The following is a 26,361-nucleotide window of genomic DNA, read 5'->3' on the forward strand; positions in this document are numbered from 1 at the left end:
AGCCGAAGAGCCAGCGCTTGTCCGAGGACGTCTCCGTGGTCATGTGGCCGGCATGACTGGATGCCAAAGGCGCACAGAACAGTTACCTTCCCACCATAGTGGTCCCTATTTTTCTACTTGCATTTTTACATGCTTTCGAACTGCTAGGTTGGCAGAAGCTGGGACGAGTAACAGGCGCTCACTCTGCTACACGGCACTCAGGATTCGACCCGCCAAACTGCCGACCTTCAGATCGACAAGCTCAGTGTCCTAACCCAGAGCCACAAACTTACAATGCATCTCAAGGTGTTGTGGGTATGTGTACATGTAAAAAATGTAAATGTGCAACTTTTCCCACCAAGTTGCAGCTAAACCTCAACAGATACCTTTATTTAGACCAGGGCTTTATTCTAAAATACACACCACTTCTATCTCTGACTGAAAATGAACTCTGTATATTCATTCAGAACAATGTCCCCTCAACATTCTCTCCTCCTCTTGGAAATTGTTACAGGGTATGCTTGTTAAAGGATATGCTCTTGAGCATACACAGAGGGCTAAGAGTACTGTGCAATGTATTTAAGTGGCAGAAGTTCCCATTAAAACGAAAAATGTTCATATCGTAATGGTCTTGAATGCAAATATTCACAGTTATCAGTGAATGCTAATAGCTATTATATTTAGATTTTTTAAAGAAATACATGGGACAGAAAAGCCTCTCTTTTTCCCAAGCTATTTCCTGGAGAGAGAGGACATTTTTATTGCCTCTTAATCAAGAGATTCATTCCATTAATAATATGTCTGATGAAATACAGAACAAGATGAAGAAAACTTCTCCACATCTTCCTTCATCTGCTGTGTCAAAAATTGGCTCAGGTGTGCAAGGAAACGATGCATTCTCCAACACGTGCAAACTGGTTCGTTTATTCTCGTTTAAGAATAGTTCTTTGCATGGACTGAAACACGACTGAAAACAAAACCTCGTCTTTTTTAAACCAAGTTAAAACAGCATGATTAACAAATAACGCAGAGCGTAAAGTAAATTGCTAAGCACATTGATTGTGCTTAGATTGTAAGCCGCCCTGAGTCTTCGGAGAAGGGCGGGATATAAAGGATTAAAAAAATAAAAAATAAAATAAAGACTGCATTCCTAAATACGCTTACTACGAAGAGGGCGGGATATAAATGGGATTAAAAAAATAAAAAATAAAATAAAGACTGCATTCCTAAATACGCTTACTACGAAGAAGCCCAACTGAATACACTGCCTAATTTCACATTACACCAACCTACGGCTTGTTCAACACGGTTTAGGGCAGGGGTAGGCAACCTCGGCTCTTTTATGACTCGTGGACTTCAACTCCCAGAATTCCTGAGTCAAGCGTGGTGACATCATACCGCTGAACGTCCCTGCCTTTTGTTCGCACGCGGAAGGTGTGGCCTGGATTGAAAGAAAAGGTCGGCGAGGGATCGCCTGCCGGGGGAAGGCTAAAGTGCTGGGGCGTAGCTGTGTCCCGCTCACGCTTCGGAGGGAGGCGGGGCCTCTGGCAGACACGCCTCTTAATCGTTTACTCCGCCCCTTCCTTGTCCTTCAGGCCCAGGACACGTGAGAACCAAACCTGCCACTGGGAGGAGCGAGCGCGGGCGGAATTAGGGAAGCCGAGCAAGCGAGGGAGTTTTGTTCCTGTTCATGCTGTCTCCCTCCCTCCCTCCCTCTCTCTCTTCGCGGACTCTCTGCTGGTAAGGCGGCTGCCTTTCTCCCTCGTCTCCCCTTCCTTTTCGCCTTCCCCCAGCGAGGCCCTGGGGAGAGGCTAACCCAGACCTAGAGTGGGGAGAACATACGTGCTGGAGGGGGAATCAGGCTGAGAAATGGTAGGTGGGCGCGCGAAGATGGTCCATGACGCTCCCTTCATATTGTAATAGTATTGCTGAGACAGGTAGCCCTCGATTTACGACCAAAATTGAGCCCAAGGTTTCTGTTGTCGAGTAAGGCTGTTAAGTGAGTTTTGCCCTGTTTTACGTCCTTTTTGCCACAGTTGTTAAATGAATCACTGCAGTGGACAAATTAGTAACCCAGTTGTTAAGTGAATTTGGCTTCCCCATTGACTTTCTTTGTGAGAAGATCACAAAAGGGGATCACGTGACCCCAGGATGCTGCAACCATCATAAATACGAACCAGTTGCCAAGCGTCTGAACTTCGATCATGGGACCACGGGGATGCTGCAAGGCTCGCAATTGTGAAAAGCAGTGGGCTGTTGTAACTTTGAACAGTGGAGGATGACCTGCACCCAGGGGCAGCCCTTGGCCCTCCTCCTCTGAGCTGGATGGATGGTCCAAGGATTTTTTTCTCCTAAAATTCAAGGTGGTCTATTTCAGTTATCTACCTGTCCCCTCCCCCTGATCACATGGTATTGGGTTTGGGGGCTGCTTAGTGCTCTTGCAACTGACCAGTGCAGCTCTTCTCTCTCCGGTTGAGTTGCAATAACCATTGTCTCCCCCTAATAATAATTCAAACAACACCTCACTATCCCAGGTCCTTGAGAAGGAATTGATAGATAGATAAAATGCCAAATCCAGTCTAAACATCTGGCTGACTTTGCGGCAAGGCATAATAATAACTTCTTTTTCACAGCATCAGATTCAGCAAAGAAAATTACATGCTGCTTTCTCTCAAAGCTTTTCTGAAAGCAGCCAGGAGCCTTAGCAGAAGTGAAAAATTGGCCTTGCTGCCGAAGAAGGCACACTGTCACGGTCACACTGGTGTGTTCAGATTCCTCAGTAAGGTTGCCTTGCCTTGGACTGGACCCTGGTACCACCAATCTGGCATCTCCAGCTTTCTCCTTCCAGCAGCTTTGAATGTTTGCCATCTGACATCCTTGTGCCCTCCCTCTGAGATGGCAGAACAGCGGTACTGTGTGGACTATGCCAAGCGAGGCACTGCTGGCTGCAAAAAGTGCAAAGAGAAGATCCTCAAGGGGATGGTGCGCATTGGAAAAGTGGTACCCAATCCCTTCACTGAATCTGGTGGGGACATGAAGGAGTGGTATCATGTCAAGTGCATATTTGAGAAACTGGAGAGGGCTCGAGCCACAACAAAGAAGATTGAAGACATCACAGACCTGGAAGGCTGGGAAGAACTGCAGGAGGCTGAAAAGGAGATGATCAATCAGCACATCTCAGGTGAGCTATGGATTATGAAGGTTGCAGCGGTAGCTGCAATTTAAAAAGTCTCTTGAATTGACCTTGCCTCCCGATGACTGAATGACATTTGCCGTTAAATAACAAATTTATCTCAAATTTATCTTGTAGTACTGTAGACTTTTATTAATGTCCTAAAACTAAACATACTGAGAGTTGGACAGTTCCAGATAAAGTGAAGTTTCCCAAGTATATCCTTGCATGATCTCAGTGGAGATATAGAATAAATTCGGGACATTCTGAGGCTGTTAGAGTCAAATTGTATGACTGATTCCTTTAAACTACACAATAGGACAAGTTTGGAAAAGGACAATGAGAATTATCAGAAGATTAAAAACTGCCTGATCAAAGAGCATCTTTCGCATTGAAAAAAGAAACGGGGAACTGTTAGGACTTTTCAAATATATGTATTGTTCAGGACACAGAATAATGAATAATCCCCTCTCTGTTCCACAGACCTTTCTTCCAAAACTACAAACACTCCAAAGAAAAAAGCTACAATCCAGGCAAAGATTTCTCCTGGTGGACAAATAACATCCCCCAAGAAAATGCCTCTGGTTTCTTCAAATCCTTCACCAAGGAAATTTTCAGGTTTTACAGGTTGGTGAGAACTCTTACTTCCTTGCAACATATTGCTGACATTTCATTTTGACTTAATATAGTAGTGGAAGAAAAATAATGGCTCTTTGAACTAGTAAGAATGTGGGTCTTCGCTGACTGACAGCAGATGTGTTTGCAGATATGTACAAAATTAGAATCAGCCCTTTTAGGTGAAAGCGACAGCCTCCTTTTCCCCCCAAAAATTTTTTAGCTTCCTATTCTGTGCTCTCTGCCAAAAGAGAAGACTAAAATCAAATGACTTTGCTCCTCTGGATGAAGTGTAACAGTCAGTCTCTGCCAGTCCATCTTTCCTTCTAGCACAGAGTTTTGATCAACCTTCCCTACTTGTATTAATTATTTTATCAGATGTGTGGCATATAGGGGTGGCATGTAAACCCTCTTATAAGCATTAAGAGAGCCAGTTGGGTCCAGTGATTAAGAAATCAGGAGACTGTGAATTCTAGGCCTCTGTTAAATATTAAACCCAACCGCGTGATTTTTAGCTAGTCAATCTCTCTCAGCCTACCCCACCTCACAGGTGGTTGTTGGGAAAAATAAGAGGAAGAAAATTGGGTATGTTTGCTGCCTTGAGTCGACCAACAAGTATAAAATAAACATATCGCCATAGTATATAAATACAATCAGGACATTGCCATTTACCCTGAAACTCTTTGTCTGCTTAGCAAAGTCAGGCACTTACGAAGAAACATCCAGCTCTGGCTCTTCCCACAAGTCCAGCTTGTCCACCGAGAAGAGTGATCCAAAACACAAAGACTGTTTGCTGCGGGAATTCAGGAAGCTGTGTGTAATGGTGGCTGACGAATCCAGTTACAATGTCAAAACTCAGATAATTCAGGACTTCTTACAGAAGGGAACCAGTGGAGGTACAATTTCTTTCTCTTTGTTTTCACTGATAGGGCACTTGGGTCTGGGTAGAAACCAATCTACCCAGATTTGGTAAATATAATAATAATATTTATTATAATTTAATAAGAATTTATTGTGTGGATGTATAATTTATTATAATTAGGATAAGAGTGGCAGGATCTCATTGATAAAAGCACTGAAATAGCACAGTGCTAAGAAAGGCACAAGAACACCTAGAGATGGTGACTTGAGGAGGGAGGTGTCTATTATCCCTGATGGTTAGCATTATTCTTCTCATCTAATGCAGCCTGGAACAGGGGTGGTGGAGGCTAAGTCAGTTGCCGGTCTGAAAAACAGGTCTGCTGATCTATTGCAAACATCTGTACCTCTTCCAGATGGCTTTCGAGGTGATCTCTACCTAACCATCAAGTTACTCTTGCCTGGAGTCATTAAAAGTGTTTACAATTTGAATGACAAGCAGATTGTCAAGCTCTTCAGTAGGATATTCAACTGCAGCCAGGAAGACATGGTCCGGGACCTTGAGCAGGTGGGCAGAAAGGAGTCAGATTTTTGATAGACGGTATTCCTCTCTACACAGCATGCCTCTTTCTCTAAGAGGTTGAGCACCACAATTATGGACATTAGTCTGGAAAGTCAAAAAGTGAGTCATGTGACCAGATCCAGGTTTACAACCTTTTTTGCGACCATTATTAAGCAAATGCAGTAATTGTTAAGCAAACCCAGTGTTTGCCTTGGGGCAATTTGGCCAGAAACCAGAAGAAAATATGGTTTTTGGCAAAAACATCATAAAACAAATCACATGACTTGGGGAGTGTCAGAACTTTGACATTGGGTAAGTAACTTTTGTGGGGGAGCGGGGGTCATCACAATTTCAAACTGTCACTAAGTGACTGGTAGTAAGTCAAGAACTACCTCTGTACAATTTACTGACAATTTGTGTAGATACTCTAGGGTTGCATCCATTGCTTTTGCAGATCCCAGGTTGAGCTTTCCTATTGGTTTATACTTTGATGGCTGATGTCAAAGATCCCTGAGGCTTTCCTGATTGCAATTAGTTTATTATTGTCATTTATAACTACAGTTTATTACACTTACAAGCCAAAGTATCCTCTGCCTGTAGTAGTGCTCTTTGCAGCTGTTTCCTTTTGTATCGTAAATCAGGGTGACGTTTCAGAAACGGTGCGGATCTTTTTTGAGCAAAGCAGGTCTTGCCCTCCTGCTGCCAAGAGCCTTTTGACAATCCAGGAAGTAGATGAGTTCCTGACACAGCTATCCAAACTTTCCAAAGAAGAGGAGCAACAGAACCTACTGCAAGAAATTGCATCGAGGTAGAAAAAGGAAATATTTATGAATTTTGAAGTGGAGGGTAGTGTCAGATTGGAATAGGTAAGCATGCTGAGATGTCTGCTGAGAGATTGGTTAATGCTTCCAAAGCCTAAGAGGTTCTGCTCCTATTCCCTGCAATGGAGGTATTTGGGGATAGCATAAATATACCCCAAAGATACAGAAAACTAGAGGCCCAGCTTCTTAGCTTTGTATTAATGTAGGCATATTGCATTTGTATCCCTTTTTGTTTTCAGGTGCACCGCTAACGACCTGAAGTGCATCATTCGACTGATTAAACACGACTTGAAAATGAATGCTGGCGCAAAACACGTGTAAGCTGAGATCAGGTTGAGGAGAATGTCCGAAATCTAAAAGCAGAACATGTTAGTGGTATCAATAAGGAAATTAGATAATTAGATAGGTCTACTAATTAGTTCCAAAACCCTTTGAACTCTGATTGTCAGTCACTGTGAAAGAAAGGTATTCCTTTCAGATATGCTCCGATGACTTCCTAGACTCCATGGTGACCTTGCAAAGGTTTTTTATTATTATTAAAAAAAAGTGATTATTACTTTTCTTTAAAGGCAAAGGTACTAAACATTGGGTGCCTTGAAGGTGTCTTGAAGGGATAGCTCTCAAGAAATCTCTCTCATAAAGATTCTGTTGTCTAGCATAGCCGTGGTGGCGCAGTGGTTAGAATGCAGTACTTCTGCTGACTGCTGGCTGCCTGCAGTTTGGCGGTTCGATATTCACCGGCTCAGGATTGACTCAGCCTTCCATCCTCCCGAGGTCAGTAAAATGAGGATCCAAATCATTGGGGACAATATGCTGACTCTGTAAACCGTTAGAGAGGGCTGTGAAGCGGTATATAAGTCTTAAGTGCTATTGCTACTATAAATTGTCAACCCAACTAAACATCCACCCTAACAGCATCTTCAGATACTATTAAACAAACTTCCCATCAGCCCTTGTCAACACCGCTAATAATTGGAAGGTAAATAAAAGATATTTAGAGAAATGCAACTAGGAGAAATCTGTCTTAAGCAAACTGGTGGAATCTAGAAGTAGTTGTTTTCTTTAAATTCGTTGATATATCTGTTCTTTAGATTTAAATCCTGCCCTTCTTCCCGAAAGCCAAGGCAGCCCATAAGCAGGTCCTCCCATTTTTCTCTCCACAATAGCATCCCTTTAGGATAGGTGAGTGAGGATGGACTTGATCTTGAGGCTCTCCAGTCTTTTTGCAGCTCTAACCACATTCACCCTTTTCTAAAAAATAATTATCCTGTTCTTTTCCTATACAGACTTGATGCATTGGATCCCAATGCTTATGAGGCTTTCAAAGCATCCCGTAACCTCCATGATGTTGTGGAGAGAGTGCTGAAGAACCAGCAAGAATCTCAGCCAGGCATGAAGAAAATTCTTAGTGTCCAGGCAGCCCTGATGACCCCAGTTCAGCCCATGCTGGTAAAGAACAGCTGGGGTCCGCAGAGATGTGGTTTTCCTCAGTTGCAGCATCAGGCTCTGTAACAACCTCTTGGTCTGCCTGTGTCACCCTCTTATGTTCAGGTTTTATTGTTAGTTAGAAAAGTATGCATTTAATCTAAGCATTTATTTATTTATAGTCTTCCTTTTTTCTGAGAGCAGGAAAGGGGCGGGGCTGGGAAAGGTCCTCTGATTTTATCCCAACATCTGCCTTGTGAATTGTCCATCACTCAGCATTTAGGAAGCAGCTATAGAATACAAAGAAATCTGCAGTATAAAAAAAACAAGGATAAAATCCAAGAGTTCCATCGGGTTTTGTCAGCTTGTCTGCCCTACTTGAGTACCCTTCTATAGTCTTTTAACTACATTTTCAAGAGTGTGTGGCTGTTGATGATACATTTCTAGGCCATGATCAAACTAAAGCTAATTTTCTTGCTGTTCTAAAAATAAGGAAGTGTGGATGCTCTCCTCAAAATGTGTTTCCTAGAAAGCAAAAAGTTTGTTGAACTTTTGTATTGCTTTGTCGTTCAGTTACTTGGCACTGTAGACTTAGCCTGGCATTCTCCAAAAGACCTTGTCTGCATATGTGAACTGTTTTCCCCTATCTGGCATCATTTATGAGACTGATTCTCTTCTCAGACATCAATTCGAAGTTCTCTAGAGGGACTTTCATGCATGCAATTGTATAAAGGTTGACAGGATTAGCCAGTGACATCATCGTTACCCTGGGGAGACCCATTTGTGGGCTCCTTTCATGTTCCCGGGAGGAGCTAGACTAGAGTGAAGGACAAGAGCTCAACCCCACCCTACAACAACTCTCAGGTCTCGAACGTGGGCTTGGTAACCTCCTGTCCAGCATTTGAACCATTCGAGCCATCGTGCTCCTTCAAGCTTGGCAACTTTAAGACATATAGACTTCAACTCCCAGAATTCCTCAGCTAGGATGCTAGCAGCTGTCCGCCTGTCTTAAAGTTGCCAAGGCTACGAAACATTAGTATATGCCTGGTTTCCATGCAAGCACCAGTCCATGACCCTGCTGGCCAGGGAACTATAGTCCAGGGCATCTGAGAGATGTTTAGTTTGAAAGGTTGTTGGGAATGGAATTATGTCTAACTTGCCGGAAGGCAGCTGGTTGTTATAAGCTAAGAGTTTTAAACTGGATTATTTTTCTCTCCCTTATTCTATAAGGCTGAAGCTTGCAAATCAATTGAGTATGCCATGAAAAAGTGTCCCAACGGCATGTATGCAGAGATTAAGTATGATGGAGAGCGCGTTCAAGTGCACAAAAAGGGAGATCATTTCTGCTATTTCAGCCGCAGTCTGAAACCTGTTCTCCCTCACAAGGTTAGTGGAGTAGATGGGCTGCCTCTGGGGAAAAGTATGGGTTCCTGGCTCCAGCTTAATCCATGTGCCTGGCATTCTTAACCTCAGCCACAGTGAAATCCAGTAGTACCAAAACTGTAGTTTGGGATGGTGTGCTCTGTAATTTGCTCAGGGAAAACAAGGAATTTTAATCATTCCCAAGTGTATATTTCCTCAGCACTTTTGTGTTTAATTAGTGGAGCAGTCACGTAGGCAGTAACTTTTCCCCTTAACACGAACATGCATCATTTTTTTTTCTCCAGCATTTGTTTCACTCTGCTTTTCAGACTACAATAGTCTCCCAGGTGGATTTTTTTCATGCTGCAACAAAAATAAAAGCCGTCTCTATGAGTGAGATGAGCAGTACTTAAATTTGACAAATAAAATATAATAACATTAAAACAAGGGTTGCAGAAGAAAGAAAAAAAAGAGATTGGGGTGGTGGTGGGAAAAAGCAAGGAAAAGTAGCATCCTCATCTTGATTGATCCAGTCGTTCTGGGAGTTGAAATCCTCATATATGTTAAAGCTGCTGAGGTTGAGAAATAGTGGGAGAGTCAAATCTTTCTATCTGCTTTAAAAACCAGTTGATACCTAGTTCTTTGGCCAGCGGATGGATTGAAAAATTCACGTAATGTATTTGCTTGCTTGCGTTTCATCAGGTGGCTCATTTTAAGGACTTCATCCCAAAGGCCTTTCCAGGAGGGCACAGTATGATCTTGGACGCTGAAGTTCTTCTGATTGACACCAAGATAGGGAAGCCTCTGCCTTTTGGGACGCTGGGAGTGCATAAGGTACATCAGAAGAAACTCTCTTCCATCGCCAAGGAGATGGTGTAATTCAATAGTCCTCAACCTTTTCTTCACCACAGACGCCCTTTAAATACCTTTTGTGACCATGGCCACAGACCACCAAGACTTAAGATTTAAATCGTAACATTTCTCCAAGCCTTGGTTGACACACACACCCCTTGATGACACCAACCACCACCACCACCACCCGAGGTCCACAGACTACAGGTTGAGAATCACTGGTGTAATTTATAGCAAGCTTCCCAAAGATGGTTTTCCACGAGGCAACTGGACTTCCTTGTTTTTCTTTGAAGGTGTTTCGCTTCTCATCCAAGAAGCTTGGATGAGAAGCGAAACGTCTTCAAAGAAAAACAAGAAAGTCCAGTTGCTTCGTGGAAAACCATCTTTGGGATAACTATGACCTGGATGACTGAGAATCTCCATAGACTTATAGCAAGCTTCTTTTATAGGGCAGGGAGTGAAGAGCCTGTATTTAATAGAATGCAATAATGAAAGGTAACAGCATTTTTAGCTGATGTGGAGGAAATGGAACCCAGCTTTCTCCAACATAGTTCTCCAGAGAGAATTCTCATCGCAAATTAGCAGACTATGGTCCAGTAGATTTATACTGGAAGACATTGTATAGAGAAAGTAGACAGGGTTTTTTCCATTTGTAATACTAGAACTGTGGTTATTTGGTTAAAAGTTAGACAAAATGGCCAAATTTCAGCATCATAGTTTCATGCCATGCAGAGTGTGGGTATATTTTAAAGGGAGAAAATTGGTTTTCCTTCTCTAATTCAATTACTGTTTTTATAAAAATGCAAACAAAAAAAAAACTTGCAAGTGGTGCGCCAGAGGGGAACAAGTTATCTATCCCTGGCTTAAACTTTGTCCTTTTCCAAAATAGCATAATAGCCTTGGTTTTTGCTGCTCACAAAATGATACCATGCACTCAATATCAGTTGTTTGTTTGTTTGTTTTTTGTGTCCCTTTGCAGAAAGCTGCTTTCCAGGATGCTAATGTTTGCCTTTTCGTCTTTGACTGCATCTACTTCAATGACGTCAGTCTGATGGACAGGTGGGTACATAATGAGTGCCAGTCCTGTTCAGTAAGGTAGGCCCAGCAGAGCCCTGTATAACTAGCATTGTTTCTTGTATCAGCCTGAATCTGAGCAAAGAAGAAAATTATGGCCTACACTTTTTGGTTGCCAAGAGTGGGTTTCTGCTCCATGAAAATCTATGCTGGATTACATGCATCCTCTATTTTTAAACTGATTCTCCATAACAATGTGTGAATGACCTTGGGGGACAAGGAGAGATGCTATCTAGGAAACAATCAGATAAGAGAGGCAGGAGCCCCCAGTGGCTTAATAGTCAGTTGGAGAAACTTTAAAAAGGACCTGTCTTAATGGATCAAAGAGTTAATAGTGGTGGTGGGAAGTATGCACCTTCAGACTTTGCAAGATTCTGTTAATGTGATCTTGCAATAAAGTAGAATTAGTTCATCTAGTCATGTTTTCTGTCTGCTTTACCTGGGAGGGTTGATACAAAGCTCCAAACTAAATCATGGTACCTATGTTCCCACAATCTTCTTAAACAGCTTAGATAAAAACCTGTCAATTGCTTTCATACAGCATTCTATAACGCGAGCGTACAGCTAAGTATCTACAAGCCTATCCTGATTGACTAATTGTTGCTTCAGTGGGCTGTGTGAATCTAGAAGATAGTTTAATTCAGTTAATCATGTTGTGTGACTATAGATATAGGCATTTTACTAAGCTCCTTTGTGGTTGATTTGGGTTTGGCTTAAGGTATTATTCCAAATCCAGCCAGTTCTGCTTTCTAAGGCAGGATTTCTCACTTAGCAAGTGAATGGAAGGTGTTGCAAAGTGCAAGTCATACAGTTCTACATCATCCTGACCTAAGACTTGCACTGAATCATCATTTTTTAACGAAGAAGCTGCCCTCTTTATTTAGAGTGACCTAGAGAGAGAAAGATTGACAGATCAAAACAGAGTTAATCACAAGCCACAGAGTCCTATGAAAACTCTATTAGCTTAACCCTTTCTATGTAAAGGATACACTATCAATTCATCTGTGCTAGGCACCCACCACATGGTCCTGTGAGTTCATGCAAAAAAAAAGACCATTGCTTGTGATGGAATGTAAAATGGGCGGAATATGGATGTTTAAATCTGCTGTCCATGTAGAAGTCGCAATAAACATGTTAAGACAACCACAATCCATTTTCTTATTTGGTCTATCTCATAAGGCTGATAAAGTCTGTGGACACCGTAATTCCCAGAATGCCCAGTCATCACTTGGGGAAAATGTCCAATTGGAAATGAATATCTTTGGCCATGCTCATCAAAGTATGCTCCAAAGTGCTGAATTTGCTTGACGTTAGAATCATTAAAGGAACTTTTTCTCAGCCACATCTTTCTTCTGGTGATTTTGCCCATGTCTGTTTCCTTTAGGCCTCTGCGTGAGCGTCGCAAATTTCTCCATGATAACATGGTGGAAATTCCCAACCGAATTCTCTTTTCAGAGATGAAGCATGTCACGGTAGGTACATGAGACTTGGAGAAGCTTAAAAACGTTCAGCGGAAAGTTCTTTGAATCTTCCGTACATGGATGAGCCATTGGATGCTTAACCTTCTGTGTCTAAAAAAAAAGTTTGTGTTTCTTCCCTGTCCTGATGCTGTTTATTTATTCATTCATACGTACATACACACACACACACACACAAACACACACACAAACACACACACACACACGTTACATGGCTGCCAATCTCATTCAATGATTCTAGGTCACACAATAAGCAATAAAAACAGCACTCTCTTCCACTGAGGGGCCAGACCAGCTGTGAAGTGTTCTTTCTGGATTCACCATCCTGGGGCCCTATTTTCATCTCCCAATCCATCTAGCTCAGACATGTCAAACCCGCGATGTCACATGACGTTGCGCGACGTATCGGAACTTTTTCCCCATTGCCGGCAATGGGGTGGGCGCGGTTTCTTAGTGATGCGTCCGGCCCGCGGGCCAGCAGTTTGACACCCCTGATCTAGCTAAACAGGCTTTAATGAGATGCTAACTCTTCCAGTTTTATAATTCATGAAAGGTATGTGTGCCAAACTGAGGTCATAACAGAATAGAACATCTTAGGAAGGCCAGGAATTTTCAAGCAAAATGAAATAGTGAATTGGCTGGCTTGTTATCTGAAATAAACATGGATTAGATCTTGTGGATCCAACTATATCTTCTGGATAAGACCTTCAGTCACGTTGAAATGTCCAGTGGGATTGCTGATCTCAGTCCTGCCTTTATAACTTTCCTCTTTTCTTTCTTTTCCAGAAAGCTTCGGACCTTGCCGACATGATCAACCGAGTCATCCGGGAAGGGCTGGAGGGACTGGTGCTGAAAGATGTGAAGGTATGCAAGCTGCTATTTTTGCTAGCCCATTTAGGCCAGCAGGCAACAAAGTCTGTAAAACTAAAAAAGTATAAATGGAAAGCAGTTGTGACTTCAGAAATATTCGTGCTCCCCCCCCCCGCCCATATTAAAGTCTATTAGTCCTCCCTGAACGTATCCAATTTCCTTTTGAAGCTATCCAGTCAGCAACCATCCATATTGCAGTAGTGAATTTCAGAGACTAAGCTTGTATGTTCTTTGTGAAGAACTTTTGTTCTAAATCAGGAGCCCCCAATTTTGGGGGCGCCGGGGACCAGTTCCATGGAGAGCGGTTGTTCCATGGACCTGGGGGACACAAGATAGTTGCTTATGCATATCTCTCAAGATATTAAATAAACCATTAAGAAATATTAGATTAGGAAAGATATAAAATGGGTGGGAACTTACATTGTCACTAGAGTTAGAGTGGAATTGAGCAGTTTAAGACTCTGGGATTACTTGCCACTCTCCAAAAACCTCCCAGAGTTCCTGTAAAAAAGTTGCTGCTGAATTATAATTTTTGTTGTGACCAAGGAGGAAATTGGTAAAATTGTAATTATGAGAACCATGTTGAGTGTAATTTAGTGGAAATCAAGAGTTGTCCTCTGATCTGCCTTCCCCTTTATCTTTTGGAGTGTGCACACCAATTAAAGGCCACCTGCGGCCCTTTATCTCCAAAGGTGGGATCTGCACTAAAGAGAATAGGACTGGCCTTTCCTCCTTGGAATCTATATGGTCCCCTTTCTGCTTCTGTTTTGGCTAGAGTATTTATGAACCAGGAAAACGCCACTGGCTCAAAGTGAAGAAGGACTATCTGAACGAGGGAGCAATGGCAGACACAGCAGACCTGGTGGTTTTGGGTGCCTTCTATGGCCAGGGGAGCAAAGGTGGGTATTTTTAAAAGTCCAGACTGAGAATCCAGAATCTTATTCTTTCTAGTTCACACTGTCCCGCTGTAGTTCTCCAAGGCGATAGATGGGAGCTTTGAGATGCTTCCCAAGATATTTGAAAGTTCTGCATCCAGATCAATAAAGGGCAGAAATAACCCGTATTTATACTGAGGCAGTGTAGTAATTGAGTCACTAACTATAGTTCTCCAGAATTTCAGATTGGAATCTCCCAGTGTTTCTCAACCTTGGCGACTTTGAGACAAGGGGACTTCCCAGAATTCTCCAGCCAGCCAGTGGGGAATTAAAGTCCCCACATCTTAAGGCTGCCAAGGTTGAAAAACACTGCTGTAGCTATTGACGTTGGTTGGGAGTGGGAAGTGGGAAGTTTTACATGCAAAGCACATGATTGATTATTAAACTATAGGATGTTCCATAACAAATAGTAAGATCTGATCTGATTCTCACTTCATAAACAACTTATTGGATTAGGAATCTGTCTCATTATAAGCCTACTTCTAACTTAATCATTTGCTTTGCTGTGGCTTTTCAGAGGCTTAGGCCAGGGCTTTTCAACTTTTTCACCCATTGTACCACTTTTAGGATATGGCAACATCTGAGTACCACCAGTCGCCTAGCAAGGTGTCAAAAACTTGATGACCAAAAAAAAAGGGAAAAAAGTGATGAAGTACAGGTAGTCCTCGACTTACAACAGTTCGCTTAGTGATGGTTCGAAGTTACAATGGCACTGAAAAAAGTGCCCCCCAAGCCACAGCCGAGCAAGACACCTGCCTGCCCGCCTGGCAGCGCTCTTCCTCCTGTCCGAGGTTTTCATTGTTGTGAGCATTTCTGTTGAGGATTGGCAGCAGGGGTGGGGTGGGGTGTGTTTGGTTTTTATTCCCCCCATTTGCTGGGTGGTTGCAGCAGGTTTTGGTCACTTCACACGACCCTGGGACACTGTGACCATCATAAATATGAATCAGTTGCCAAGCATCTGAATGTAAATCACAAGATCCTAGAGATGCTGTAACATTCCAGCTGATCGGCGCTTCTTTTGGGCTCAGCAGAAGTGCCAGGATCAGCGCCAAGCTCCAGCTGGAGCCTAGCGCTGATCCTGGCACTTCCGCTGAGCCCTGACAGCCCTGCAGCTCCAGTCGTATCTTGCTCAGGCTTGTGTGGTGCTGCCACCGGTTCAGCTCATTCCCCTCCCCCACTACCACTTTTCTAGGATGGCCGCGTACTACCTGCCAGGTGCCAATGTACCACAGGTGGTACCTGTACCACTGGTTGGAAAGCTCTGACTTAGGCAGCCTTTCTCAAACTTTTAACCAAGGCTGAAATATCTGCAACAAAATCCAAAAGATAAGAAAACTTCACAATATAATCCACGTCTTGCCTACACCATCCTATTTTACAATAGCAAATTGTAAGGCCAGCAACTGCATCAAGATCCTTAAAACTTCCCACCACTGCAAGGATAGCATTGCATGTGATGCAATGTTCAAAACCCAAATTTTCAGGTTGTTTCAATTGCAGTCTCAGTGTTGTCATGAGAAGAGATTCTAGAAGACAAAATAGATTTATTCCCCTCCTCCACAAGATTGCTACTTCTGTCTATTCTCATTTATTTAGGTGGGATGATGTCCATCTTCCTCATGGGTTGCTACGATCCTGACAGCCAGAAGTGGTGCACAGTGACCAAATGTGCTGGTGGACATGATGATGCCACACTTGCCCGGCTGCAGAAAGAACTGGACATGGTGAAAATCAGCAAGGTTTGTGTTTAAAAGGCTTTGTGGCTCACTGTGATTCTTGTCTTGTAGGGAAATGACAACCTTCTTGCTGTAATTTGAACTCTTGAAGCTAAAACTAACTTTTTTAGCATTAAGCTTCTCCATGATTGAGTTTAATGCTAAAGATGAAGATCCAGTTTCTTTTTATCATATGCTCATTTGCACAAATAGTACATTTAGATCATGGAGGGGTTCATGGAGGGGCCGTGCTCCTTTCTCTATATTGCTGCATTTAAAAGAATATTAAATGCTGTTTTACTATAATTTTGTCCTAATTGACTACAACTCAGGTTTGTGCAAAGTGGAATGAATAGAGAAGAGATGAGAAGACTAAGGGTTGCTCCTTCTCATTCCTATTTGTTGTTACATTGAAACTGAATTATTCTTCCAATCATTTCATCTCTTTCTCTAGTAAGAATAATGCTGGGTTAAGATAGGGCCTGGCCTATGATAATGTACTTACCTATACTAAATTAAAACTCACTTGCAATGTTTGCATATTGCCTCTATTATAGAAATCCATAAAGCAATTGAAATTATAAAATAATTTATAGTTTTCCACAATCACAACAACCAAAGTTCTGTTGAAATAATCTGTTGTTTGGTTTTTGCTTATAAGAATTTGTAAATCGTGATCTCTGACGATAGGAAGTTCTATTATTGTGACACTAGCAAATCATGATTAGATCATGATCCGTGGATCCAGTTCCAGCAGAGTGTGTGTACCCTGTTACTCAAAATCTTGATGGTGTTAGAGAAGCTTGAAACTATTATTTTATTGATCCTACTTTCTGAGTCTCAGATTGTATTGCTTCATTGTCACTGCCTCATTTAAGCCAGATACTAGTAGCTAATTTGGAAGAAAGCTAGAATAACCTTTTTTACAGACTTAAAATCACAGCTGGGGCCAGAATTTCCATTGCTAAGCAAGGCAGTTCTTAAATGTGTCACACCTGATTTTGCCACTGCAAAATGAATCGCTGCAGTTGTTAAAATGAATTCAGATTTTCCCATTAATTTTGCTTGTCGGAGGCTAGCTGGGAAGGTTGCAAATGATCACATGACCCTGGGATGTTGAATCATTGTAAATATATACTAGTTGCCAAGCACCTAAATTTTGATCATATGACATGAGGGTATGCTACAATTGTTGTAAGTGCAAGAACTGGATGTAACTCGCTTTTTTCAGTGCTGTGGTAACTTCAAACAGTCACTAAATAAATGGCTGTAAATCAAGAACTACTTTATTCTAATCTGAAATAACTTCAGGAGTTGGCTGATCAGCCAAGTTTCTGGGATGCTTGAACACAGGCACTTGGTTCAATCTATCTGGAGGATGGCAGCCCTATTCAATCTACCTTTCTCTAAACTAAGTCTTTAATTTCTTTGGAATTATTCAGGTATTAAATGCTCACTTGTGGACGGTTTCTCTGTCAAAGCTTTGAAAACTGCAGCGCAATGCAATTTTCTTAGATATTTGGGAATCATTTATTCCTTTAATCATTATTAAAGTGTTTCCCATCCCATAATAATGGACTAAATTAATGGGTGCTTCTTTTTCTTCTGTTGTCTAGGATCCCAGCAAAATTCCAGCTTGGTTAAAGATTAATAAGAATTATTATCCAGATTTCATTGTTCCAGACCCAAAGGTAAAATGTCTCATGGGAGTGGGTGTTTCCCATGCAAAAGTGGTTTCTCTGCCATGAACCCTTCCCGGAAGAGGCACTTTTAAGCACTTTGAAGGCATTTGATGCAGCGGAATTGCTGAAATCAGCATGGATATAATCAATCCGATGGAAGGAAATCCACTAGATGGCCACTGCAATCCAGGAAAGGACCTTTGTTCTTTCACATTTTTCCTGTTATTTCATTTTGTTTACAAAGTTCATCTTCTTTCCAAATTCTTTCCAAATTAGAGAGCACTGTGTAACCAATATACCGCGCGGGTTGTGATGGGAGCATCCCGATACTCCCATATTACACCCCTCCTGCGTGAGCTACATTGGTTACCGGTTGTCCTCCGGATGAGATTTAAGGTGCTGGTTCTTACCTATAAAGCCCTACATGGCTTAGGCCCGGGATATGTGCAGGACCGTCTGCTGCCAGGAACGACCTCCCATCGCCCGGTGCACTCACACAGGGAGGGCCTCCTCAGGGTGCCGTCAGCTAGACAGTGTCGGCTGGCGACCCCCAGGGGGAGGGCCTTCTCTGTGGGAGCGCCGGCCCTATGGAATCAACTTCCCCTTGAGCTCCGGATGGCCCCGGATCTCCGGTCCTTTCGTCACGGCCTTAAAACATTTCTCTTCCATCAGGCTGACCTGGACTGACGATAGGGATTTTTAAATAGAATATTTTTAATATTTTATCATTGGGGCTTGTTAGTTTAATCTTTTTTAACATTTGTATTATTGTGTTTTATTGTTGTTAGCCACCCTGAGTCGTTCGGGAGATAGGGCGGCATATAAGTCCCAAAAATAAATAAAATAAATACCTCTCCAGATTTCTGAATGTGTAGGCAGAAAAATCATGGAAGAATGCTAGTAGCAGATACAAACCAATCCATTTATGAAAATCCAGGAACAGTTGGCATATGAAATTGGACCTTGTAGAAGTTATTTTACATTGATATACATTCATACAGCTTATATAGCTGTATGGATTAGAAATTAAAACAAAAAATAGAATGAAATTGAGCAAGTTTTGCACTGCAGTATTCTGGACTAGATTCACACTCGAGGCAAAAATTTCATTAAAACCCTGTTTTTTTACTAGATGTTGCCTTGAGATATTCAAGAAGAGACAGATAACCTTTTGTTAAGAATATTTTACTTTGGACTTAATACCCTAAATGTCCTTTGGTACACTGCTAGGATTATTCAAAAAATCAGTCCAAGGTAATTCAGTTGAATGTCCTAATGAAAAAACCTTTCTGAACTGATTAGAGCGAAATTGGTGCTTCCAAAATGATCCATTATTTTAATGGCATAAAGAGGGTCTTTTGCCAAACAAATCAATAACTTGGATTAATTTGGTTATTAATTCGGAACTCTGCATGGATTCTTCTGATTGGCTAGGTTATCTAATATGATAGTTCAAATTAATTTCATACAATCTAAAACAGTCAGTTTTGTGCCTGCCTCTTAAAATTATGGAAAAACATAAAAAAGTGTGTATGGAATTGATGGAGCACGATTACTCATGGCTCCTGTAGAAGAAAATATATACGTAGCTTGTTGTTAAATTGTTGAGTCCTTGTTGTTTCTGAGCTTGGTTATTTGCTTGCAAACATTTCATTATACACCTAGGTAATATCAGTGATGTTATCTAGTGGGTAATGAAACATCTGCAAGTAAACAATCAAGCTCAGAGAGCACCAAGAACTCCACATTATTCAGGGTGCTTGCACACAGTACTCCATCTCTTGGTTCATTGGCAAGGAGGATTTTTTCCCAATCGTTATCATTTATCTTAGGCAGCACCAGTCTGGGAGATCACAGGTGCTGAATTCTCTAAAGCAGAGGCCCACACTGCTGATGGGATCTCAATCCGCTTCCCCCGGTGTACTCGTATCCGGGATGACAAAGATTGGACTACGTCCACTACCCTCCCACAACTCAGGGTGAGTCAATTATTTTACAGATATAGCCACCTTATATATTCTGAACGTACTATACTGAGATCTGTATCTATGAAATATAACTCTGCATTTTATTTATTTCTCTCTCTCTCTCTCTCTCTCTCTCTCTCTCTCTCTCTCTCTCTCTCTCTCTCTCTGTGTGTGTGTGTATATATACACACACATATACACATATATTTTCACGGGTATAGGTATGTAGGTCTTGGCATATTCGGGTCTTTTCCCATGTAGGATTGAGGGTGTCTTGGCGACGTTTCGATGAGGTCCCACTCATCTTTAGGCTGGTGTGTACACCAAGACCTACACACACACACACACACAGACACACACACACACAATCTCCCAGCTGTCCTCCTTCATCTTAGCATTCAGTCTTCTTGTCAGTCTGCTGTGTACCAGCACACAATTCATCTTTCCTTTGTTGCTTCTCCTCAGTCATTGAGAACTTCTCCACTCCCACTATCTCAGGGTACCTTTTTAAAAAGAATTTCCATCTCCTGAATCTCTTGCTTAGTTATAAGACACCTTCATTTTTCAGTGGCCATGCTAAGGATAAGGAACAGGAAAGGGAGCATTGTTTAGTGCTCTTAGCCATGAAATGTAGGAATGAGTCTCTTGGTAGGTTTCTGGTTTCCTCATATGGGAAAGACTTCTGCCCTCTTAAGTTGCACTGGTGAATTCTTTGAAAAGCATATGGGTGACAACACAGGGTAATGGGCTCCAGAGTTGGTGGATCAATCTGATTCACATCTGGTCTTGTAGACCAGCTTTTGTCCAATCTTCACTTAGGATAATTCAAACCCATCTATCTGGAAAGCGCTGGCTTGAATGAAAGCATCTAAATTCTATTTTCAGAGAAAATAAGTCAATGGTAATTAAAAAGTTAGTATGTACACACTGAGTAAAAGTCAACAAGGCTTTTGATAACCCGACTTCTCTCATCCACGTTAAGCTGGATTCTGTGCCATTTGTTACCCAGATGTTTCATTGGGAATAATTTACCAATTGCCTATTGTCTTGTTTGTTCCAGAAGAATCTGAATTGTGCCTTGCAGGTAAAAGTGAGAAGTTATAGAAAGACTTGCTTCAAAGTTGTTGGTTTTTTTTTCCCATTTCATGGAACACTCTGGCTTTTGTGGGCAGGAGCTGTACCAGGTGTCTAAAGAAAAATCAGACTTCTTGGTAGTTGCTGCAGAAGAGGAGAACTCCACAGCGGGCAGCAGCGGAGAGACTGAGGGCCAACCCAAGTTATCTTCTCCTCAGAAGGCTGCAAAACAGCATTCCAGGAAGTCCCCTATGAAAGCCAAGAAGCCTGAAGGTGAGCAGTGGAGAAAAGCTATTAAAACTTCTCCAGGGACCCATTTCTACTTTTCCCCGTTAGATTTCTTCCAGTAAGACTTTCTTCTGTAGAGAACTCAAGAGAAGATTATAGTTGAGAGGACCAGAACTTTTGGAATAATTGCTGTGTACCCCATGTGCACAGTGATTTTCTCCAGAAATCTAACACTGCAACACACCTGCCGTCCAATTTAAACATGTTTTTCATGGCTACTATTTATATTGCCAGTTGCTTGATACTTAGCTAATCTATTAAATCAGTGATGATAAAGGTATTGTTTAGTACTTGTTTGTGGGGCTAATTATCGTCTATTTCAGAAGCTTTAAAATGCTTTTGGGCTGTTCCCTGTCTTCAACAATGACAGTTCACTTCTCATGTGCAACTTTAGTCCATTGGAAACTGAATCAAGTTCTGTGTTTTGATTTGTGCTACCAATGTTCAAAATCCTCTTGGGTATAATATAAAGATGAGGTTTTCCTCAGCTTCATTTTGGTAATCAGTGTGAGAAGGTACATACAGCATTCCAGTGATTTCAGAAACAATCACCTGTTACCGACTTTGAATCTTACGATGAAGCAAGCTATAAAATCAGGACTAAAACCTTTATTTTCAAATATAATGTCAGTCATCAGGAATAGCTACAGAGCCTGTCTGAAAGTGTCCTCTGCCTATATTTGCATAGGCAAGATTGTCTTTCTTATATGAATCCATTCATTGTTTTTTGCCATCTCCTTAGTACTGACGTAGAGGGACGCGGTGGCTTAGTGGGTTAGGACGCTGAGCTTGTCGATCAGAAGGTCGGCAGTTTGGCGGGTCGAATCCCGAGTGCCGCGTAACAGAGTGAGCGCCTGTTACTCGTCCCAGCTTCTGCCCACCTAGCAGTTCGAAAGCACGTAAAAATGCAAGTAGCAAAATAGGGACCACTACGGTGGGAAGGTAACAGCGTTCCGTGCGCCTTTGGCATCTAGTCATGCCAGCCACATGACCACGGAGATGTCCTCGGACAAGCGCTGGCTCTTCGGCTTTGAAACGGAGATGAGCACCGGCCCCTAGAGTCGGAAACGACTAGCACGCATGTGCGGGGGAACGTTTACCTTTTTACCTTTAGTACTGACGTAGAATTTTTTTTTTCTCATTAGCCAGCAAACTAGTAGATAAATCTCCACTTAAGAAAACTGAGGGAAAGCGAGCAGAAAAAAGAAAAGCACCTGAGATGGAGGGGGACAAAAGAAAGGTAAGAATCTCAATGTAAACAAATTTGAAAATTCTGTGAACCTCCTGGTCATCTATGCTACACATTCTAAGCTTTTTATAAGGATGGAGAACTGAATTTCATTCCCCAAGTAAATATTATTACTAGAGCCTGTTACAGTTCCCAAGCATTTCACATTATAAGTAGTCCTCAACTGGCTGCCACAATTGGGACCAGAATCTCAAATTGTTAAGCAAAACAGTCATTAAGTCAAATGTCATGTAACCGCTTTGCTTAATAACCACAATCCTGGTACTCCCACTCGTGGTCATGAGCAATCTCTCATTTGGTAAGTAGAGTCTGAGGTAAGGAGTATGTAGGTATTTGAGGGGATTGGATCAGGTGCTACGAGCCTGGCACAGGCTTCAGGGCCCATCAGCATGCGGAAACCTATCATGGCTATTCCCCACCAGGTCCAGGATGCCTACCATGTTTCCCCGAAAATAAGACCCAGTCTTTTTTTTTTTTTGCCTCCAAAAGAGGCACCAGGTCTTATTTTGGGGGGGGCTCTTTTCCACTCACCCCGCAGCGGCGGCACCGACAGCCCCACCGAGCCGGCACACTTCTGCAGCGGAAGGAGCAGCTTCATTCTGCAACTGAGAATGGAGCAAAGGCCTGCATTTCACCATCGAAGGCCTACATAGCTCAGTTCTCGGCTGCAGAGGCCTTCCAGAAAGGCCTCCAACAGTGAAATGCAGGCCCGAGCTCCATTCTCAGCTACAGAATGAAGCTGCTTCTTTGGGCTGCAGAAGAAGTGGACCAGTGTGGCAAGTGTCAATCCAGGGGGGGCGGGCTGCAATGGTAAGCTCCACCCCCACCCTAGCTTGATTTTTAGGCATGCGCCTCACTCCCAAACTAGGGCTTATTTTGGGGGTAGGGCTTCTATTAGGCCCACCCCTCAAAATTGTAACCAGTCAAGGCCTCCTAGGCCTGGTGAGCAGGGAGCAGGCTTGGGCCTTCTGGGTGTGATGAGGTGGAGAGCAGGCCTCCAAGACTGCAGCAGCTTTGCATGCACGGGTGGGCAGGTGAAAATGGGGAAAGAGACAGCTGGGTGAGGAGAGGTGCAGCGTTCCTGCAATCAGAGTGTGGGCAGGTAGCCAAGCATCTGAACTTTCACCATGGGGGAGCTGCAATGGCTGTAGCTTTGGGTACAAGTCATTAAGTCCATTCGGTATCATCGTAATTTCGAACAGTGGCTGAACGAATGGTTGTAAATTGAGGACGACTTATAGTAGTCAAGCTGCATTTTCAAAGTTCTCTTTAGCTTCAGTTATTTCTTGGGGAATTACAGGCTGCATTGCAGAAATTGTAATTGTCTGATCAACCTTATTTGGCTAATGTAACTGAATTGCATTATCATTTAAAAGATAAATCTGTTGCCAGTCACCAACTGAGGATATGCTGAGAATAGAGCTGAAAGCTTCCCAGAAAGCTTTTTAGCCACTTCTCCTTCCTCCTCGTTAAAAGCAATATTGAGCTACACTCCCTCAGCAAGGAGTTTTGCTGATTTTTTTCAAGCACCCTGTGCCCATCACAGAACTAACTCAATGAGTTCTTCAGCACAACTATCATTTTCCTTACAGAGAAGCCGAATTGGAGAGCTAGCAGAGCAAGTTCTCTCTTGTGCAAAGGAAGGCAGTGAGGACACCAAGCCCTATGTGAGACCTAGTAACATACTCTCAAAACACCATCAGATTTAGCCATTAAATGCCTGCAGTAAACCAGACTGTTCTTACTCCTATTCACAATTTTTAAAAGCTTTTTCACTTAGAAAAAAGCACAAAAATTTTGGTAGCTTTGCGCTCCTGTACGAGTGCATTCCCCCACCCCACCCCTGGCTATAGAAAATTTCTCTGGGATGTGGGAAAAGAGCAAGAAAAGACACTGGATGCAACCACTTCACACTTTAGCAAGCATCCTGTGAACACATTTGCAACCTTGAGTGCTATTGCCAGAAGGCCGGTTCTCCATCTGATGAGGGTGAGGGCTGTTTCTTTTTTCCCTAGTGGCTGTCACAGGTCATCAATGCATTACAAATTGGGTTCTCGTTTACTGTTTCCTTGAACTTCCTTCTCTTGAAGTAAAGCAAGGTTCTTGAATTATTCCACTGCGCTTTTTTATTCTGTTTCCTAAGTAGCTACAGAACTACATTTTGTCACTAACTGCATTCACACATAAATGTCACCGCCTCACTAAAATAATCTATTTTCTGGGCTCACACAGCACATTTAACCAAATACAGGTAGTCCTCAATTTACAACCATTTGTTTAGCGACCATTTGGAGTTACAATGGCATTGGAAAAAAGTGAATTATAACCGTTTTTCACAGGACTATTGCAGCATTCCCGTGGTCACGTGATCAAAATTCAGACACTTGGCTACTGGCATTTATTTATAACGGTTGCAGTGTCCTGGAGTCATGTGACCATCTTTTGTGACCTTCTGACAAGCAAAGTCAAGATTGCAGTGATTAGCAATGACAGTGATTCATTTAACAACTGTGGCAAGTGAGATCATAAAATGGGCAAAAACTCACTTGTTTAGCAACAGAAATTTTGAGCTAAATTGTAGTCGTAAGTCAAGGACTACTTGTAGTCTCCTTTCCCACAGCATACAAAGCGAGAAAAAAGCCTGAAGATAATTCTAATGTTGCGGAATATTCCAGAGACCTGGTTAAGCTTCTTGTGTAAACACAACCCTTAAATGCTGAAGTACATTTCTCTTAATGAAAGCTGTTACCATAGGTTGCAGCAGCTCCGTTTCCTTCTGAATTAAAACCTTTTAAAAACATAATTCTCATTGACTGTTCATCATCCTCTTGTGTGTTTCCTACCTCAAAACAGCAGCTGCTACTGGACATATTCACTGGGGTTAAGCTTTATCTTCCTCCTTCCGTGGAGGGTTTCAGGAAACTCAAGCGTTACTTCATAGCCTATAATGGAGACCTGGTTCAACAGTATGATGCCGCTTCAGCAACACACGTGATGGAGAGGATGGAAGACAACCCAGCTGCTAAGCATGTGTCCCCTGAGTGGATTTGGGAATGCATTCGAAAGAGAAGACTGGTGACTCCATGCTAGATTATCTGTTGTAAGCAAATAGCTCCGGTGGAAAAACAGATTAGATTTAGAGACTCAACTGCATCCATTAAATGAGCACCATCTGGAATGAATTAAGTACCTAACTAAAAAACTGACTTTACAGCAAGCAATTTAAAATATTTCCAACTAGTTTTTAATGTGTAAGGTTTTCTTAATGAAAAGTAGGAATAAAACTGTATCTGGAAGCTCCCTTTCCTAATTTTCACTCAGTGATAGCACCAATGTTATCTAGTTGGGTGATGAAACATCTGCAAGAAAACAGTCAAGCTTAGCGAACACCAAGGACTCCACGTATCACTCAGTTGTGCCATAAATCAGTTCTTCCTAACAGAATGTTGTGCAGAAATTTTATATATAACTTTTTAAAGATCAATTTGGCACTACATAACCGTGCGTCTAGTTCGTTTCTATTTCTCAGCCCTTCGCTACTTGACAATATTTTATCCTTTGTGTCTGGAAGTTTTTAGAGAAGTTACTAGCATGCATTTATCTGTTACGTTTTGTTTGAAGTGAAACACTGCTTATTTTTGATAGAATGTTTAATGGATGGTCTCATTACCAGAAGGGACGCAGTGGCTCAGTGGGTTAGGACGCTGAGCTTGTCGATCAGAAGGTCGGCAGTTTGGCGGGTCGAATCCCGAGTGCCGCGTAACAGAGTGAGCGCCTGTTACTCGTCCCAGCTTCTGCCAACCTAGCAGTTCGAAAGCACGTAAAAATGCAAGTAGGCTCTTTTGTGACACCTCACAGGGGCAGCAAAGTGCAGGGCACCCAAAAGGGCAGAGATGAGGGAGGTGGTGGATGGAAGGAGTCAAAGCATACATTGAAATCGTAAGCGCAGCTGGCCTGCTGAGGGGCTGAATTTTGATCACATAACTCCAGAGATGCTGTACTGGTCTTAATTTCAAGGACTAGTTGTAACTACCATTTGTTTGGCACAATCATAACTTCAAATGGTCACTGAACGCATGGGTTAAGTGAGGGCTATCTGTGTAGGGTTCTAGACTTAGGAAAAACACATGCACAGGTACGAAATAGCTGGTACCTGGTTCAGCAGTAGTACTTGTGAGAAGGGTCTCGGAGTCCTGGTAGACAACAGGCTAAACAAGAGCCAACAGCAGTGTGTTTAGCTGCTGAAAGCGCTAATACACATTTGGGCTTCATCCTCAGAAGTACAGTGTCAAAATCACTGGACATGAGTACTCTACTTGATGCTGCATTGGTGAGACCACACCTGAAATACTGCACTGAATTCTATTATAATCCAAGAAGGAT

At 42.3% G+C, this 26,361-nt stretch overlaps 1 protein-coding gene across 5 annotated transcripts; it reads left to right on the forward strand.

Moving 5' to 3' along the window:
• The first annotated feature begins 1,597 nt into the window (after window positions 1-1,597).
• LIG3 (DNA ligase 3) lies at window positions 1,598-25,566 on the forward strand. 5 transcript variants are annotated; one of them, XM_081312703.1, is made up of 20 exons: window positions 1,598-1,719; window positions 2,613-3,160; window positions 3,635-3,778; window positions 4,462-4,662; window positions 5,041-5,192; window positions 5,828-5,994; window positions 6,247-6,324; window positions 7,294-7,456; window positions 8,663-8,818; window positions 9,497-9,628; window positions 10,626-10,705; window positions 12,105-12,192; window positions 12,985-13,062; window positions 13,844-13,967; window positions 15,600-15,742; window positions 17,335-17,409; window positions 19,233-19,379; window positions 20,540-20,714; window positions 21,875-21,969; window positions 24,835-25,566. In XM_081312703.1, exons 1-20 carry the CDS (start codon window positions 1,670-1,672, stop codon window positions 25,066-25,068), a joined length of 3,030 nt encoding a protein of 1,009 aa, XP_081168829.1. In that variant the 5' UTR covers window positions 1,598-1,669; the 3' UTR covers window positions 25,069-25,566. The 5 variants fall into 5 exon arrangements, with proteins under 5 accessions (XP_081168829.1, XP_081168828.1, XP_081168832.1 ...); XM_081312702.1 differs by having other exon boundaries at window positions 24,832-25,563; XM_081312706.1 differs by lacking the exon at window positions 24,835-25,566 and adding an exon at window positions 24,599-24,825.
• The last annotated feature ends 795 nt before the right edge of the window (window positions 25,567-26,361 follow it).

Source organism: Vipera berus, assembly GCF_964194415.1.
Source record: "Vipera berus genome assembly, chromosome: 1".
Taxonomy (NCBI): Eukaryota; Metazoa; Chordata; class Lepidosauria; order Squamata; family Viperidae; genus Vipera; species Vipera berus.